General features: G+C 57.1%; 1 protein-coding gene across 3 annotated transcripts in view; it reads left to right on the top strand.

Moving 5' to 3' along the window:
* Positions 1–6,601, top strand: part of UBR4 (ubiquitin protein ligase E3 component n-recognin 4) — a 130,704-nt gene extending 124,103 nt beyond the window's left edge. For all 3 annotated transcript variants that reach the window (XM_040987991.1, XM_040987992.1, XM_040987990.1), the window contains exons 103-106: positions 1,143–1,367; positions 4,568–4,658; positions 5,216–5,378; positions 6,230–6,601. In XM_040987991.1, the coding sequence (XP_040843925.1) occupies positions 1,143–1,367; positions 4,568–4,658; positions 5,216–5,378; positions 6,230–6,294 (544 nt within the window). In that variant the 3' untranslated portion in view covers positions 6,295–6,601. The remainder of the gene's footprint in view (positions 1–1,142; positions 1,368–4,567; positions 4,659–5,215; positions 5,379–6,229) is intronic.
* Positions 6,602–16,314: the final 9,713 nt, after the last annotated feature.

Raw genomic sequence — 16,314 nt, 5'->3', positions numbered from 1 at the left:
CCAGTGGTGGAACTTTTCCATGTAAAGGCAAATGTGTCACCCCTTGGCTGCCCTGAGCCACAGAGTAAGACCTGAGTGATGACAGATGAGGCATGATCCAGGAGGGGCAGTCCAGTGTGTCCCCACATTGTGGCCATGCCCATTCTCCTGGTGCCCTGTACCCCGTCCTCCCGCTTCCCTCAGTCCAGTCTGTAGCAGTGCCATCTGCCACCTTGGAAATTGCACTGTAGTGGCTGCTCGTGTCATGTTTGTTATGGAAGTAGGCCTGCCTATCAGGCAAGTGTGGCAGGAGAGAACCATGAGGAAAGTCGAGCAAAGACTGCAGTGACTTCCCAGTGCCTGGTCAATAAGCCATTGTCAAAACTTCACCCGAGGAGGGCAGTAGACACATCGGCATGGAAGGTTCAGGAGCCAGGCTGCTAGGATTCGATACCACCATCCTACTCCAGGGTGACTTTAGGCACAAGCTCTGCCCTCTTGTGTCCTGTAGCTTCCTCTGCTCTGAGATTGGACTAGTGATTGTATCTGTCTGTTCTTATGAGGCTCAAAAGAGATAATCCACATCAGACATGTAGAGCAGTGCCCATTGTCAGGCTTGTGGCAGCTCTGGTGAGAGAAGAAGCAGTGCTCGCCTGGAGACCAGCCTTAGGATTGAGGGTGGGGAGCACAGGCTGTGGAACAGCCAGCCCTCAGTAGCCGAGGTTGGGGCCGGACACACAACTCCGTGCAGGCCCCTGGAAAACAGAAAGGCTGTGTGGATTGAGACTGGATACAAGCCGGGGAATCTAGGTCTGCGCTCCAGCTGCCTCACTTAGGAGCTAGGTGATTGGTCAGGCTGCCTCACATCTCCGAAGTTCCCAAGGAGTTGGGACAGTTGCATGTGGATGCCTGACAGCAGAATGTCAGGAGGCACTAGTTGTTTAGGGTTGTGCTGGATCAAAATAGACGCCACACAAGAGGGCCTGGGCAGGAGGCGGCACTTGTGTTGCCGGAGAAGAGGGAGGGAGGGAGGCCTCTTGGCTGCAGCTGGTAGCATTCACCCAACCAAGTGCTCACAAATTGTAGGCGCAAGCCAAGCCAGTCTTCCCCTCTGGCTGCTGGTACCTCCCCGCACCCTGCTCTCATACCCTTTTTCCTTCCAGAACACGAGCAACTTCCCGAGAAGAAAAGAACCTCCAAGGCTTCTTGGAACAGCCCAAGGAGAAGTGGGTGGAGAGCGCCTTCGAGGTGGATGGGCCGCACTACTATGCAGCACTGGCCCTGCACGTCCTGCCCCCGGAGCAGTGGAGAACCGTGCGCCTGGAGATGCTGCGCAGGCTACTGGTGACCTCACAGGCTCGGGCTGTAGCTCCAGGGGGCGCCACCAGGTCAGTGCTCGCCACCAAGAGCCGTGCTGCCTGGAGCCTTGCTCTGTGGCTCAGCAGTTGGCCCTGACCAGAGGCTGTCTGATGGCTGGCAGCTGCCTCGGCTCTTAAATTCTGTATCCAGCTAGTGGAACAATGGATCCAGGCTTCCCTGCTGGAGGGAATTTCCAAGAGAACAGCGACCAGGCAAGAGTGAAGCAGTTAAGGAGGAAAGCCCAGGGCACGGGAGCCAAGAGTGGGGACCAGGTGTTGTGACTGTTGTTGGACTGGGCACAAGCAGGGAAGTGTCAGCATGGTCACAGGTAGAGACTTCCTGGTCCAAAGCTCATTGTCCCCTACTTCCCCACCTACTGTGTTGGCATCCCACCGACACCTCTGTGCCTTTATTCTCCGCTCATGCACGAGTGTGCCTGCCAGAGAGGAGGGTGCCTTTCAGGAAGGCAGTGGACTGCTTCTGTGACCTGTGCTGTGATTCGGTCAGCTGGGGAGGTGTCCACAAACAGCAGATACCGCCATTTCTTTGAGGGAACCCCCTTAAGGGTTGCATAAATGGGACACCTCTTCCCCTGAGTCATCAGCCTGCACTGGGGAGTTGCACCTGTGTCCCTCAGATGCATGTGCCTCCATTTCTGGAAAGTCTGCCCCTCTTTCTGCTGCTCCCCTGCGATCCCCAGGGGTCTTTCCACATCTCTAGGTCAGGTTGGACACAGAGGGAACGTCTTAGGCAGACCAAGAGGCACACAGCTGATCTGCCTTCAGCTCTGCTTTATGGGGTTCAGGTGCCTCATGCCTCCAGGTTGGAGCTGCCCCGCAGAATCTGGCCAGTCCTGGTTTGTTTGTACACAGTAGAGGAGGGCGAGTCTTTTTGTTAGGCTGCTGCATGGCCCCTGTCCCCATTCCAGAGGTTACCACTGTTACCCAAGAGCTGCCAGGTGCCCAAAATCCATGAAAGCGCTGGGGAGTTGATAGGTCAGGTCTGGCAGTCATGTTCAGGCGTGTGCTCTGGGGCTGTGCGTGGCAGGTGTGCAGTCTGAGCCCGCCAGGACTGCTTCTGCTTTCGCTAACCGTCCCCAGCAGTCAGGAAGCCTGTTTGGTCACAGCTTGTTTGGGAAATCCAGTATGAGGTACGGGTGTGGGTTGCCATTTTCTCTGTAGCCATTTAGTCACTGGACTAATTAGCCTTAGATAATTAAGTAGGGCTGGATCGTGCAAGATTTCTGCTCACCAAAGCAGAACAATCACAGAGGACCACCCCTGGCCAAGGGCTGGGGCCGGGAGCTGAGCAGACTGGCCCAGGTGCTGGAGCTGGGACTCCAGGGAGGAGCAGTGGTGGTTGGAAGGGCTTTCCGAGCGCGTCTTCTGCTGGTGGGGCAGTGTCCGTGAGCAGGCCCGGTGGCTTCCGTGTTGGTGAGGTGGGGGCAGTAGGAGGTACCCAGGAAAGCTGACCTGCATATTTGACATTCAGGGAAAAGGGGTCTTCCTGTGCCAGAAGCCTGCAGCATTTAAATCTGGAGCCCCTTCAGCTTCCCTCGTGGCCTCACCTGTTACTTCCTCTGAAGCGGAGTGTCTTGCTCATGCAACGGCATCCCTTCTAGTCATTTCCGTTTCGAACTGCAGCATCTGCATGCAGCTTTGGCAGTCTGGCCTCATGTTAGCAAACAAGAGATTGCCTCACTACTTGATACGCCTGTGTGTGAATTAGATAAAGCGAGTGTGGGTGTGAATGGTCTGACCCGTGCTAGGAGGCAGTCCCTTCACTTTAGGCCTGTATAGTTTTAACTTCTGGACTACATAACACACACACGTGCACACACACACATCTTCCATCTGGTGGTTCATTTCCCAGGTGGCTGTGATGGCTGGAGCTTAGCGAGGCTGAAGCCAGCAAACCAGCTTCCTGGCTCCTACCTGGGTGGAGAAGGCCCAAGGACTTGAGCCAACCTCCTCTGCTTTTCTCAGACCCTTAACAGGGAGCTGGATCAGAAGTGGAGCATGTGGGACTTGAGCCAGTACCTATATAGGATGCTAGTGCTGCAGGCAGCAGCTTTACACACTGTGCCACAATGCCAGCCACTGTTTCCACAACCCTTGCACTTGCACCTGCATGCTAGTACTAAACGTCCCAAAACACGGGATGTCTTACAAGGTTCACAGGTCTCTGTGACAGTGCTGATCACCTTGAATCTTAGGACAGTTGTGGCAGTTTACAGATGAAGTTCCCTGCAGCCTGGAGGTGGAAGCCCACCCCACCTCCCTTCGCCCTCCTTATGTCACAGGGGCTCTGTCCACTTTGCTCCTCCCCTCACACCAAGAATGTCTCGTGAGAGGGCAGCCATGGTGGTACACGCCACCCCAGGACTCCAAGGCACTGGCTGCCTTTAACCCTGAACTGAATCAGCAGGTTAAGCAGAGAAGCCAAAGGCAAAGGATGTGTCAATGGCACCTAGAGGTGTCGGGTGCCCACGTGTCCTGAACTCTGCCGGTACTCGACACCGGTTTCTACCAGCTGGCTGCTTCAACACAAAGCGCGCCTTTGGAAAGTGTCTAGCTGATTTGTGGCGGTTGACTTTGCGAAATAAGCTTTTCCTGATGGGAGTGGCAAGATTGGAGTATAGAGTGGTTAATTAAGTTGTGGAATCCATGAGGTGATGTGGGGCTGTGCAAGGAAGCATGGGCATCCTCCCAAGTCGGGGGCTTTAATTTATATATTCATTTGTTCTTATTTGAAAGGCGTAGCAGCAAAGGAGGGAAGGAAGAGATAGGCAGAGAATCTGCCATCCAGTGGTTCATTCACCACATGGCCTCAGTAGCCAGCTGTGGGCCAGGTCACAAGCAGGAAACCAGTGTGGTCTGCCGTGTGGGTGATACGGCCCCAGCAGCTGGGATCCATACTGGCCGCTCTAATGGGTGGCTTAACCCACTACACCGCAACTCCAGCCCTGGGAGGGTTTTGGGTGTCACTGTTTTCCTGTTCTCATCTTCCTTGGACTTAGCAGTCGAGTACTGAGAGAGTCAGATGCTTTTCACAGAACCCTCTCATAGTAAACCTACAGGTACCACGGCTTCACAAGGTTCCCTTCTTGCTTGTCACCAAGAAGATGGGCAAGTGGCTGGGCTCATGCGAAAGGCCTTTGTAGGAACTCTGCCCCTGGCTCCCCGGGCTCTGCTCTGCCCCCGAGCGTCTCCTTGGTGTTCTTTTCCAGGCTGGCAGACAAGGCAGTGAAGGACTACTCTACCTACCGGGCTTCCCTGCTCTTCTGGGCCCTCGTCGATCTCATTTACAACATGTTTAAGGTAAGAACGGAGTTGAGGCCCGCCTTGGTCTGCCAGGATGGAAACATGCACCCCCGAGCTGGGAGCCTGCCCCGTGTCTGGGTGGCTGCTGCTCTGTGGCCTGAGGGTGCTCTGCTGCTGAGCAGCAAATGGCTCCTGTGGGCAGACAGGGAAGGACCGTGTTGTCAACCGTGACCCTGGGATCGCTTCTCCCCCGCCCCAAGCTCAGCTTGCCGCGAGCCTGCGAACTTTCCATGTCACACGGCTGTGAAGGCTGTTCCCCTTGGGACAGACTCAGCCCTGCAGGCTGTCTGGGACAGGCCGCTGCCCTTGCCTGAGAAAATCCTTCCCTGAGTGAGAAGGCTCAGCGCAGGAAGCTGGCGTTCCCTTGACTTTGCCGACATAGTCACTTGTTGGAGCTTGTGTGTGATGAAGGATCCTGGGAGGATGCTGTTCCCGGAGCTGCAGCGTGCCCTCAGGATCGCTTCAGTGTGCTGGGGCAGAGGGCAGCTCGGGCTGAGGCCAGGCAGGTCTGAGTCATCCGCCTCCCCGGTCCTGTCTCCTGTTGGTTCTTGCAGAAGGTGCCTACCAGTAACACGGAGGGAGGCTGGTCCTGCTCTCTGGCCGAGTACATCCGCCACAACGACATGCCCGTTTACGAGGCGGCCGACAAAGCCCTGGAGACCTTCCAGGAGGAGTTCGTGCCCGTGGAGACCTTCTCAGAGTTCCTCGACGTGGCCGGTCAGTGTTCTAGTGTTGCAGCCTTCTGCCACAGGCCTGTGTCTGCAACCATGGGGCTGAAGAGGGCTTGGTCTTCAGGGAGCAGGTGCAGGTGGACCAGCCTGTTGGTCAGTGCTGGTGGGGATAGCAGCTCCAAGCTGCACTGCCTAGGCCTCAAGCTGCTCGCCAGCCAAGAGCCAGCTCTGGGCGGAGCAGGAACTGTGGTTCCTCCATTTTGGAGAGTGGCTAGCAGAGGCTTTGAAGAGAAACCCGTTGTTTGTCAGACCGGACCTAAAGAGTGGCAGAGCTCTTTTTTGGTTCTGGGTATTAATAACTTTTCAGGGAATTAAAATGCAAATGGGGTGTGCCTGTCTCCCCCTGCCTTCTGCACACCGAGACCCCTGAGGTTGTAGCTGCCTCCCAGGAGACATGGAAGGCTTTTCATCGGAAATCCAAAACAGATGCTAAATGTGAGAACAGAAGAGAGTGCTCCCAAGGTTATGGGTGGGGTGGCATCCTGGGAGACACGGTGGCAGGTGAAATGCAAGGCCAGAGCCTGCCCTACCCCTCCCAGCCCTTCAGCACAGCGCCCTCAGCCTCTCTTGGGCCCCTGCATCTGGCTGAGAAGGTGTGAGAGGCTGGCACATGCCGCCTGCAGGTGCTCTCGCTGCCCGCTGGCCCCTCCCTGCAGCCATACCTGCTTCTGTGCGGGAGAGGGTGTCCTCACTGACTGCCCCCAGTCACTGCCGCTGGCACCAGGTGGCTGCCTCCAGCCTGTCGTGGCATGGAGTGATACCTGCATGGACGTGGCAGCTGTGACCCGTGGGGCTGTGCACACCACGCCTGAGCAGCACGGGCCCTGTGTGTTCCAGGTCTCCTCGCAGAAGTCCCTGATCCGGAGAGCTTCCTGAAGGACCTGTTGAATTCAGTGCCCTGACCGCCCCACGGCCGGCGCCATTGAGGAAGACTGAAGCAAGCTTGCCTCCCGCCGTGCTCCCCTGTCCTGTCCGCCGGCTCCCCACAGGGTGCTGCATTATTGCCTCCCACTCCCTCACCCCCGGTTGTTTCTTGGAGTGATTTGGGGTTTTAGGCTTCCTGTTCTCTGCGTGTGGTGCACTAGTTCTGAAGTTGTCTGCAACCCCAGCCATCGAAGGACCTGTACGGACCTAGGAGCCAAGGCTTGTCCTGGCCAGCCTAATACTTGAGTGTGCACATCTTGAGAAATAAATGAATGACTTAATGCACCCAGAAGTTGAAGGTGTTGGCTGCTACCTGAACCCACCCTGGCAGTGCTGGCTGTGTGCTGCTGCCCACTCCCTGGGCCTCTTAGTCCCCAGCCGAGCCAGGCCAATCTGAGCCAGGGAGTAGAGGTGTTCAGTAGCTGTGTGTCATCCACCCTCGCCCCCCCGCCGCCCCCAGCACATAGTCTTGCTCTTCATTGTTTGTCTTTGGGAGCTGGAGCACGTCGATTGTTTTCATCCTCAGTGAAGGCAGGCAGGCTGGCTGCGGGGACGGGCCCTCGCAGAGTCCCTGGGAGCCCCTGACGTTCCCAAGGCAAGGCCTGGCGGGAATCCTGGGGTAGACGTGGATCAGCATGCTGAGGGGACCAGCCGAGCACTCTGCAGACACCCGGCAGGCAGGCTCATGTTCCTAGTGGGACAGCCCCGGCAGGTGGTTGCCTTGGAAACAGCCGTGCTCGCCGGAGTGTACCAGCCATGTGGTTGTTGGCAGGCTCACACCCCTAAAGCGACCCCCAGAACCTTCGAGAACTGCTGCCAAGCCACACTCATGGCCAGTGGTCCTGATGCGGCAGACTCGAGCGGGCGGACCAGGGTGTCCCAGGGGATAAGCGCTGACAGATGCCTGTCTCCTTTTATTCCTGTGGCTACTCCACTGAGTGGTCTGTGTGGCTGACTCCTCAGACCAGACTGTGAGACAGGGCACCCGTGGCCCACACGGAAGACTTCCACAGTCTGGGCTGCCCACCCCTACCCCCACCCCCCCGTGTCCCTGATTGGGCAGCAGGCATGAGCGCCAGGCCCCACTGACAGCACTGGGCATGTGTGCCCTCATGGATGCCTGCCCTCGTGTTCACATGGGCACATGGGCTGCTGAGGGCCCTGCTTGACCTTGGGGTGAGGCAGCATCGGCTCCTGGTCAGTTGTCCATCTGTGCCTTGTCTGTGAAACAGTGGGAATGTTAGTTTGCACAGGGCCAGCATGGCGAGGTCTGCGCGAGATCGGTAGCTTATTGGTGAGCCTGCAGGCCAGGGCTCTAGTGTTCCAAAACCCCTGGTCGGGTCGTTGCTGGCTTGAACCCTGCTGGAAGAGGATTCTGGGGGGTGGTGAGAGGCAACCTCGGGCCTTGCTGCAGAATACAGGACAGGGTCTAGAATCTGGTCCATCCCAGCTCGGCTCACCTGGCCCCGGGTGTGGCCCACAGTGTACTGAAGTACAGAAATCTCACAGCCCTTGCATGTCTGGGTGTCAGACATCCAACCCAACACGCACACACCTGCGTGCATGGCACGCACGTCCTGCCGCCAACACAGGTTCTGTTGCCCTGGCGATGGCTGTTTGCTTTGCTCTCCAGTTCTGCTGCTCTGCATTTCTCACCCTCCTTGTCTGTTGCCCCATCTCTGAGTATTGCCAGCTCGTCCCCTTTGGCCTCCTGATGAGCTCAGAGCAACTGAAGGAGGCATGTGCAGCTGCAGCATCTACCCATTGCTTTGTGTTCACCCCTATCCCTGGAGTTTTAGGTCGAGCCTGGGAAGGGCGACTGCCCTGGCCCTGGTCAGCCATCCTCCACCTCTCTCCCTGTGCCCTTCTGCTCTGACGCTTGCCTTCTAAGACAGAGATCAGTGGGCACAGAGAGAACAGGACTGCCCAGGGCCCTGACTTGAGGCTGGCTCACTAAGCCAAGCAGCTGGCCTGGGCAAAGGCTGTCTGTCACCTTGAAGTGTTGGCGGGAGTAGAGGTGCCAGGTTCGGAAGGGAGGTGGGAGGAGAGTGACCCTACTGTGCGTCCCCAGCTCACCTTCTCCGTCACCCTGCACTCCAGCTCTTCCCTCCCCCCTCAACCTCACCACCCTCCCCCATCACCGCCCCGTTCACATCCTGGCCATGATTGACAAGCAGCTGAGCAGCAAATCAACTATAGCATCAGACTGGCCAGGCCTCTTGGCAGCGGGGAGATGATTTCCTGGGGCTCCCCAGGCAAGGAAGTGGCTATTGGGAGGTGGCTATAGCCAGTGTTCTGGGCTGAATCAGCAGGAGCTGCCCTTGCTGGCCCCGGGGAGCCTGGAGTGGTGGGGAGCCAGCGGGCACAGCATGGTCTGTGGCATGGGTGTCCTGCTATGGCTGGAGTGAAGTAGGTGGGCCTTGGCCTTGCTGCTTTGCTCTCCACCTCCCAAGATCCTGTTACTTCGCCAATGACAGTGTCACTGCATCCAGTCCCAGCGTCCCCAGCCTGCCTGGTCTCCCCAAGGACTCCCTTGCTAGGCTCCTGTCACTGATGGCTTTACACACTTGTGGGGGTACTGAGTACCTGCTGCTCTGATGCGGGAGCACAGCCTGCTATGGTCACTGAGCCTCAGTCACCCTCATCCTTGTTGGAGGTCAGGGAACCAGAGCTCAGGAGAGGCAGACTTACTCAGCCAGGACCATGCAGCCTGGCCGGCCTGAGCCCTGCTCCCCATCTTAGCTGGTTGGCTCATCCTGGCTCCCAGCCAGAGAGTACAGCTTTGGGAACTGGTAAGTGGGGCAGCTACAGCCATGGGTTAACAGGCCACATGCTGGGAACTCTGCTGAAGGCTGGGGCAATGAGAGGCAAGACCCTGGGAGCCAGCTCCAGGGCTGTGACAGGCGGACACGCGGGTCCCACCCTGCCATAATGCCAGCAGGGCAGTTTTGGGCTTTGAGCTCCGAACTACAGGTGTCCCTGCTCCGGTCCCCCTCATGAGGCAGGGATCTGCCTGTTGGTGGGGACAGGGTCACAGCCCTAGCAACTGTGTCTGCTGACAGCCACACAATGCCACTCTTGTCTTCTCTCCCAGCTCTGGAAGTGGCAGCCGAGAGCTGCTTCTCCCAGCTTAGTTCAGCTTAGGCCACCTACCCTGCCTGTACTCCGGTTCCCAGTGCCAAAAGAACTCTGGCCGGCTTCCAGGGAGACCCAGAGGAGTGGCCCAGGTCATGGCTAAGAGGTCCACTGCTGCCCTTCCCCTTTACCTGGGGTCTGTCTCAGCAACATCCACTTTAACTGCCAGAGCAGTCGGGGTACTGAGTTAAAGTTGGCCTTCAGGTCAGTGACCGATAGTGCAGTGTAAGCAGATCCCATCCCGCATGTGGGTCCAGAGTTAAACACTAAAAATTTGCTTCATCATTCTCTGGAATTCAAGTTTAACCAGACATCCGGTGTTTTTATTTGCCCACTCTGGCAAACCTGGCTCAGGTGCTCAGTAAACAACACTGACTCCTGACATGGAGGAAGGCCCTGAGCTCATTGACAGAGACCCAAGGCTCAGGAAAGCCTGGGTTGTCTGGGGGACCTGCAGGTGCACAGGCCAGAGGATTGAGGTGAGGGCCTGAAGGGAATGGCTCTGGAATGAGCCCCCAGCTTCCAGAACCCTCAGCCTTGACCTTGGTGCAGTGGCTTCTCATGGGGCTGTGCTGTGGGCTGGCACAGGTCTTGCCCAGCCTCTCCAGTCTGTCATGCTTGTCACAGCTGCCCAGCTCTGCCAGCACGTGACCCAGCACAGTGGCTGGGATCAGATTTGGGTTGAGAGGGCTCAGCCTCAGGACCTGCCCAGAGAAGGCCCATGGAGTTGGGAATAACTGAGCCCCAGCAACACCCATACTCTCAGGTCCCATGTAGGGACTTTTGGAAGAGAGGGAGGTGTCAGTCACTGGTGGCAACTGCCCAGAGTCCTGTTTGCCGCCTGTATGTCGGCTTTGCACATGGTTGTCTGACACCAGAGCATCCCTATGAAATGCTGGGACCGGCTGTTTTCCTGGTTGGCCCCAGGGCCACGCCAGTTATCTGGTTTTTGTTGGTTGGTTGGTTTAAGGCTTACTTATTTGAAAGAGTGACGGGGAGAGGCAATCTTCAGCCATTGGCTCACTCCTCAGATGTCTGCAGTGGTCACAGGTGAGTCAGGCCGAAGCCAACGAACTCACACGTGAGTGCAGGGGCCTACGCAGTGGGGCCGTCTTTCACTGTTTCCCAGCTGCATCAGAAGGGAAGCAGCTGGAATTTGATGCAGTGTGCACATGGGATGCAGTAACACACTGCCACGACACTGGCTCCCTGGCATCTGTCGTTAACCGACACTTGAGTCCACCTCCCGGTCTAGGACCTCACCTGTGCCTTGTGGAGGCCACACCCATACTCTTTGGGTGGGACCAGCCAGGACAGAGTCATGTGACTCAGACTTGGCCACTTGGATGCCCCCGTGCAGACTCTAGCCCAGGGCTGGTGACACAAGAAGCAGGAACTTTAGTTCCATTGTGGGATGGGGGGGTTATGGTGCCGCATATTAAGTTACCGGCTAGAGTGCCCACACCCCATACTGCAGCACCCACATCTGAACTCTGCCATCAGCTCCCTGCTGATGGGCACCCTAGGAGGCAGGAGGTGACCTCTCAAGAACGTGGGCCCCTGTCACTCCCATGGGAGACAGGATAGAGTTTCCTGCTCCTGGAGTCAACCTGGTCCAACCTTGGCTGTTGTAGCCATGTGGGGAGTGAGCCAGCAGATGGAAGACCTCTGTCCCTTTCTCTTCCTGTCTCTGTGTCTTTCAAATAAAAGGAAAGTCAAGGATTTTTTTTTAACATGAGATGACAGTTGTGGATGGCAACCTTAGTGGATGTGAAGCCCACCCCCCTGCTCCATCACGTCTGACAAGGAAGCCTCAGTTTTCTCATCTGTATAATGAGACCCTGTAGGGTGGTTGCAAGGACTAAGTCCCCTACTCAAGCGAGACACCTGTTGGCTTGTTTGGGGCTATACTGCAGGCGGTCACACGAACATGGGATCTGGGTACGATCTCTGCTTGGGGAGCCCCTGGCCACAGGTCATGGTGTGGGCCCCTCTGAACAGTGCCTATGGGACAGCTGTGAGTGTGAGCTGGCAGCGCCTGACACCCATGAGCTGATGCAAACCCATGCCCCCTCAGGCTTCAGTTTCCCTGTCTCAAAAAGTTGTTGCTTGGACCAGCTTCCAAGGGCCCAGCCACCCCCTGGGACATGTCCATGCACACAAAGGCCTGCCCCATGCCCGCAGCTCCCCTGGGCTGTGCCACTGCTCTGCATGTTAAGGTCAACATAGCACACCTGGCTGGCTCAGGGGCTCTTCCCCTGCACTGCCTGGCCGAGACCTGAGCCCCACACAGCCCACCCTGGAGGGGCCTAGAAGTCTGAGGGCTGCACCCCAAACTGCTGCCTTACCCCCAGATGCCAAGATACCAGGTGGTGTTTCGCAGCCGGAGGGGACAGGGGCGCTGCCAGCCAGGCCCAGGGAGGGCCAAAAGCGTCCATTCCTACATAAGCCAGGAACTTTGCCAAGCCCACAGCTCTGGCCTCTGCTCAGAGCTGCCACTGGGATCCACGGCCACATTTACCAGGGCAAAGCTGGGAGGGTTCCAGGTGGAAGGTTGCTTGTCCAAGATCACCCAGTCAGTGTCAGAAACAGGCTTCAATACCCGTAGTCCCTGAGCTCCCCACCTATGGCCCAGCTCTGGGATGGACATGACCTTTAATATCACTGTCCCGGGGGTGGCCTCCACTGTGGCTCAGGTGGGAAGCCCCAGACTGGGCTGTGTGATCAGCCATCGGCTTGTCATGCCCCCGCCAAGGACACTGTCCACTGCTACAGATGTCAGCCTACCCCAGGGCTACTCAGAAAACAAAAATGGTATTTTTTTTAAAAGATCTATTTATTTTTATTGGAAAGGCAGATATACAGAGAGGAGAGATAGGAAGATCTGTCATGATTCACTCCCCAAGCGGCCACAACGGCTGGAGCTGAGCCAATCCGAAGCCAGGAGCCTATTGTGGGTCTCCCACATGGGTGCAGAGCCCCAAAGCCCCGGGCCATCTTCGACTGCCGTCCCAGGCCTCAAGCAGGGAACCAGATGGGAAGCGGGGCTGCCAGGATTAGAACCAGCAGTGTTCAAGGTGAGGACTTTAGCCGGTAGGCCATTGTGCCGGGCCCCAAAATGGTATTTTTAAAAGATTTATTTATTTGAAAGGTAGAGTTAGACAAACACCAATCTTTCATCTTCTGGTTACTCATCAAGTGGCTGCAGCAACCGGAGCTGGGCCATTCCAAAGCCAGAAAACGGAAGCTTATTTGGGTCTCCCATGTTGGTGCAAGGGTCTCCCATGTTGGTGCATTTCTGCTGCTTTCCCAGGCCACTAACTGGGAGCTGGATCAGAAATACAGTAGCTGGGACTCAAACCGGGGCACCACAGGCAGGAGCTTAAGGTGCAATGCCACAGCGCTGGTCCCTGGAAGTGGTACTTTACAGTGAAACCTTGGTACCCGTGACCAGAACCTTGGGCACACCACTCAGCCTCCATATCTTCATCCATGAAGAGGAAGTGTTGCCTGCCAGGAGTGTGAGTTGAGTGATAGCTGCCAAGCACATAGCCCAAGGCTGACATAAGCATAGCCTGTCACTGACACACACGGCCATGAGTGTGTCAACTGTCCAGGCAGGACAGAGGGCAGCAGAGCCTGGGGGAGGCTGGAAAAGCAACCTGGCCACAGTGGAGGTAACAGTGGCACCAGCCCGGCTGCCCTGCCTGTCTGGGAGTCCCAGGAAGTCCCCTGACCCCATCCCCAGCCCACGTGTCCATCTCTAACACAAGAGGCTCACATGGAAGTAGCCTTCTTCCCCTGGGACTTCTGGAAGCTTCTCACTCCTGGTTTCCCAAGAGCTCCTGAATGAAGTGCCCTGGGGGCTGGACAGAGCACCTCCTCCTACCCACCCGGTGAACGGGGGCCACATTGAGGCCTGGGCACAGGGCAGGTGCTGCGGTCTTGCTGGTTATCCTCCTCACTGGCTGCAGGTCCCAGCACCCGCCAGGGACAACGTGAGAGCAAGCAGCTGGTGAGCGAGGCAGCTGCTGAGGCACCCCAGCCAGCCAGGTGTCTGCCGAGGCAGCTCAGCCAGCCAGGACCACATGGTTGAGGCAACCTGGGCTTGGGCTCAGTATCCGCTCACGACAAAGCTCGGGCCCTGTCCCAAGCCAGCTTGAAGAACAGCTCATGATGGGGACATGCATCCATGGAACACGCCACTGATCCCATGACAGGTGCCAGAAAAAGAGACTTGACCTTGACTGTAGTTTCTGAATCAGCACCTGCCCCAAGGGCACTGAGGATGCTGGGATGAAAGGATGGTGCGAGGCCAGGGCAGACTGAGAGGGGCATTAGGAATACTCCTTTATGGAGTACTGGTTAATAGATGGCTTAATTTGCTGTGCTACAATGCCATTCCCAAACTTACTTCAGAGTAAGTTTCCTCTGGGTCTCCCACGAAGATACAGGTGCGTTAGCAGGGAGCTGGATCAGAAGTGGAGCAGCTGGGGCTTGAACTGGTACCCTGTGGGATGTTGACCCCCACTACACCACTGGTGCATTTGGGAGGGGACAGTGATGACAAATGAGGAACCCGAGGAGGCGTCAAGACCATGCCCCTCCTCCTGTGCTTTCTTCGAGCTGGGTCTCAGACATCTGTCCAATCCTTTGCCATCATGTAGAGTTTCAAGGACTCTGGCATTTTTGTTTTTAATTTTTAGGGGCCTGATGTCTACACAGTTCTGGTGGGGGCAAGAAGAAAAATAATGCAGGGGTGGGCGTTGTGGTATGGTGGGTTAAGCTGCCACTCGGGATGCCCATAGCCCTTACCAGAGGGCTAGAGATCAAGGCCCACCTCCACTTCTGATCCAGCTCCAGCTAATTCATACCCTGAGAGGCAGCAGGTGGTGATGGTAGAGCCCAGGATGGAGTTCCAGGCTCCTGACTTCAGCCTGCCACACCCTGGCTGCTGCAGGCACTTGGGGGCAATGAATCAACCCAGGGAAGAGCTCTCTCTGACTCTGTTCAGATAAATGAAAATGAAGGTCAATTAAAACAGAAGAAAAATACTACAAAAATATCTCGCCCTTGCCAACTACAGATGCAGGTGAGTCAATTGCAAGCCAGCTCTGCTTCCTGGAGCCGAGCAGGCGGGGGGGTGGGGTCGGGGGGGAGATGCCTGGGACCTGCAGCGCCCAAGGAAAACTCAGCCCCTTTTCCGGGTGAGCCCCTGCCGTCCTCTGCCTCTGCTGAGTCTTGCCATACTCCAGGTGAGCTGGGCCAGGCATGGGAGGGTCTCCAGGTGGATCTCAGGGGCTGATGGGGGCTGGAAACCTCATATCAAGGCCAGGAGCCAGATCCTCCGTGGGAGCTTGGCAAGAATGGGCATCCTGGGTGCTCAGCTACCACCACACCCCTCCCACAACACAGATTTCATGGATCAGAGCCAGGAGTGGGAACCTGCAGTTTCCCAAAGTGTTCCCCGACAAGGCAGGTGCAGTCAGCCCACTGGCGCCCACTGGTTTGGGGGCATGTCCGCCTGCTCCGTAAGCTGGTCCCTGGACCCCCTCCAGGCTAGGCTGGCACTGCAGGCAAGTGGCCTCAGTCCTTAGGAATGCAATTAGCAGCCCTGACAACAATGCCCTGGTTTTAATCATCACCCTCCCTGCCCGCTGCTAATTTGTTGTTTCTTTCATTGCGGTAACAAGCTCTCTCCTGGGGAGGGAGGGTGGGAGGAGCTCTCTGCCTACGGCAACCCCAAACATCTGCTGGAAGCTGTGGGAGAGCAGGAGGCACCTAATGTTCTCCAGGGCAATCTGGGAAGACTTGCTGGGGGAAGTGGCACCAGCAGGACCCAGAAAGGGGCTGGAAGTTGGCCAGGTGCTGGGGATGTCATGGCTAGACGCCATTCTGAGGACCCCAAGTCAGAGGGAAATACAAAGACAATTGTGGTGTGTCCGACAGGGAGGCCAGCTCAGCTAGGCTGGGGGGCAGTGGTCAGGGTAGAGTTCCTGGCAGTGGAGCAATGGGGGCTATTTCCAGGCCAGAATGCAAAAGAGGGAGGGGGAGGGGAGACAGGGTCGTGGCCACCTTCAGACCCTTCAGTTGGGCTCTAGGTCCTGTAGTTGGCACAGAACAGGCCACACGTGCAGTTTCCCAGCATTCCACAGTTCTGGTCCCTTCCAGCTGGAATCCTTGCCTGGCCCACCCCCTCCCCTCGCCCCCTCCGCCCACTCTTCAGGCCTACATGGAGACACCTGTGAGCCCCATTCTACCACGAGTGGCCTAGGCTTTGAGGTGTCCCTGCTGGGGCCCTGGGCCTTGTGGGGTGGCCAGAGTCCAGATCTGCTGGATGTGACTGCTTTATGCTCTGGTGGCAGGGAGCGGGGCTCAGCAACAGCGATTGGGGCAGCCAGGGAGCAAATCAGGCCTTCCCCAGGCCTACCAGGTGAGAGGGCAGTGTGGGAAAGTTGACCAGCTGCAGTGGGAGCAGCAGATCGAAGGGGCTGCTGCCTGTCAGGTAAACAAACCAAATGTGGAGTTTGAACTCCCAGGTCAAGCACCAGAGCATCGCCAGCCCAGCAGGAATCCCGGCCACGTGGCCCCCAGCATGTACTTAGCCTCAGCCAGGACAGGTGCTGCAATATAGCCCGGGGTTCAAGCCCTGCCGGTTCCAGCCAAGAGCACTTAGGTGAGTGTACCTGCCGGAGCCTCAGTGGTCTCAATGACAGGTTACCACAAAGGGAAGTGTCACTGTGTGCTACACAGCCATTGCCCGCCCCTTGCCACCTGCTGGGGTCACAGGGCAGGAAGCACACACAGGCGGGAAATGGCCAGGGCTGGTGTGGCTGTCCCCACTAAAGCAGGCAGGCATTAGC

This window comes from Ochotona curzoniae, unplaced genomic scaffold (assembly GCF_017591425.1).
Source record: "Ochotona curzoniae isolate NIBS_2020 unplaced genomic scaffold, NIBS_Ocur_1.0 contig_4792, whole genome shotgun sequence".
Lineage (NCBI taxonomy): Eukaryota > Metazoa > Chordata > Mammalia > Lagomorpha > Ochotonidae > Ochotona > Ochotona curzoniae.
The sequence above is the reverse complement of the archived record's forward strand: the minus strand, read 5'-3'. Positions and strand labels throughout refer to the sequence as shown.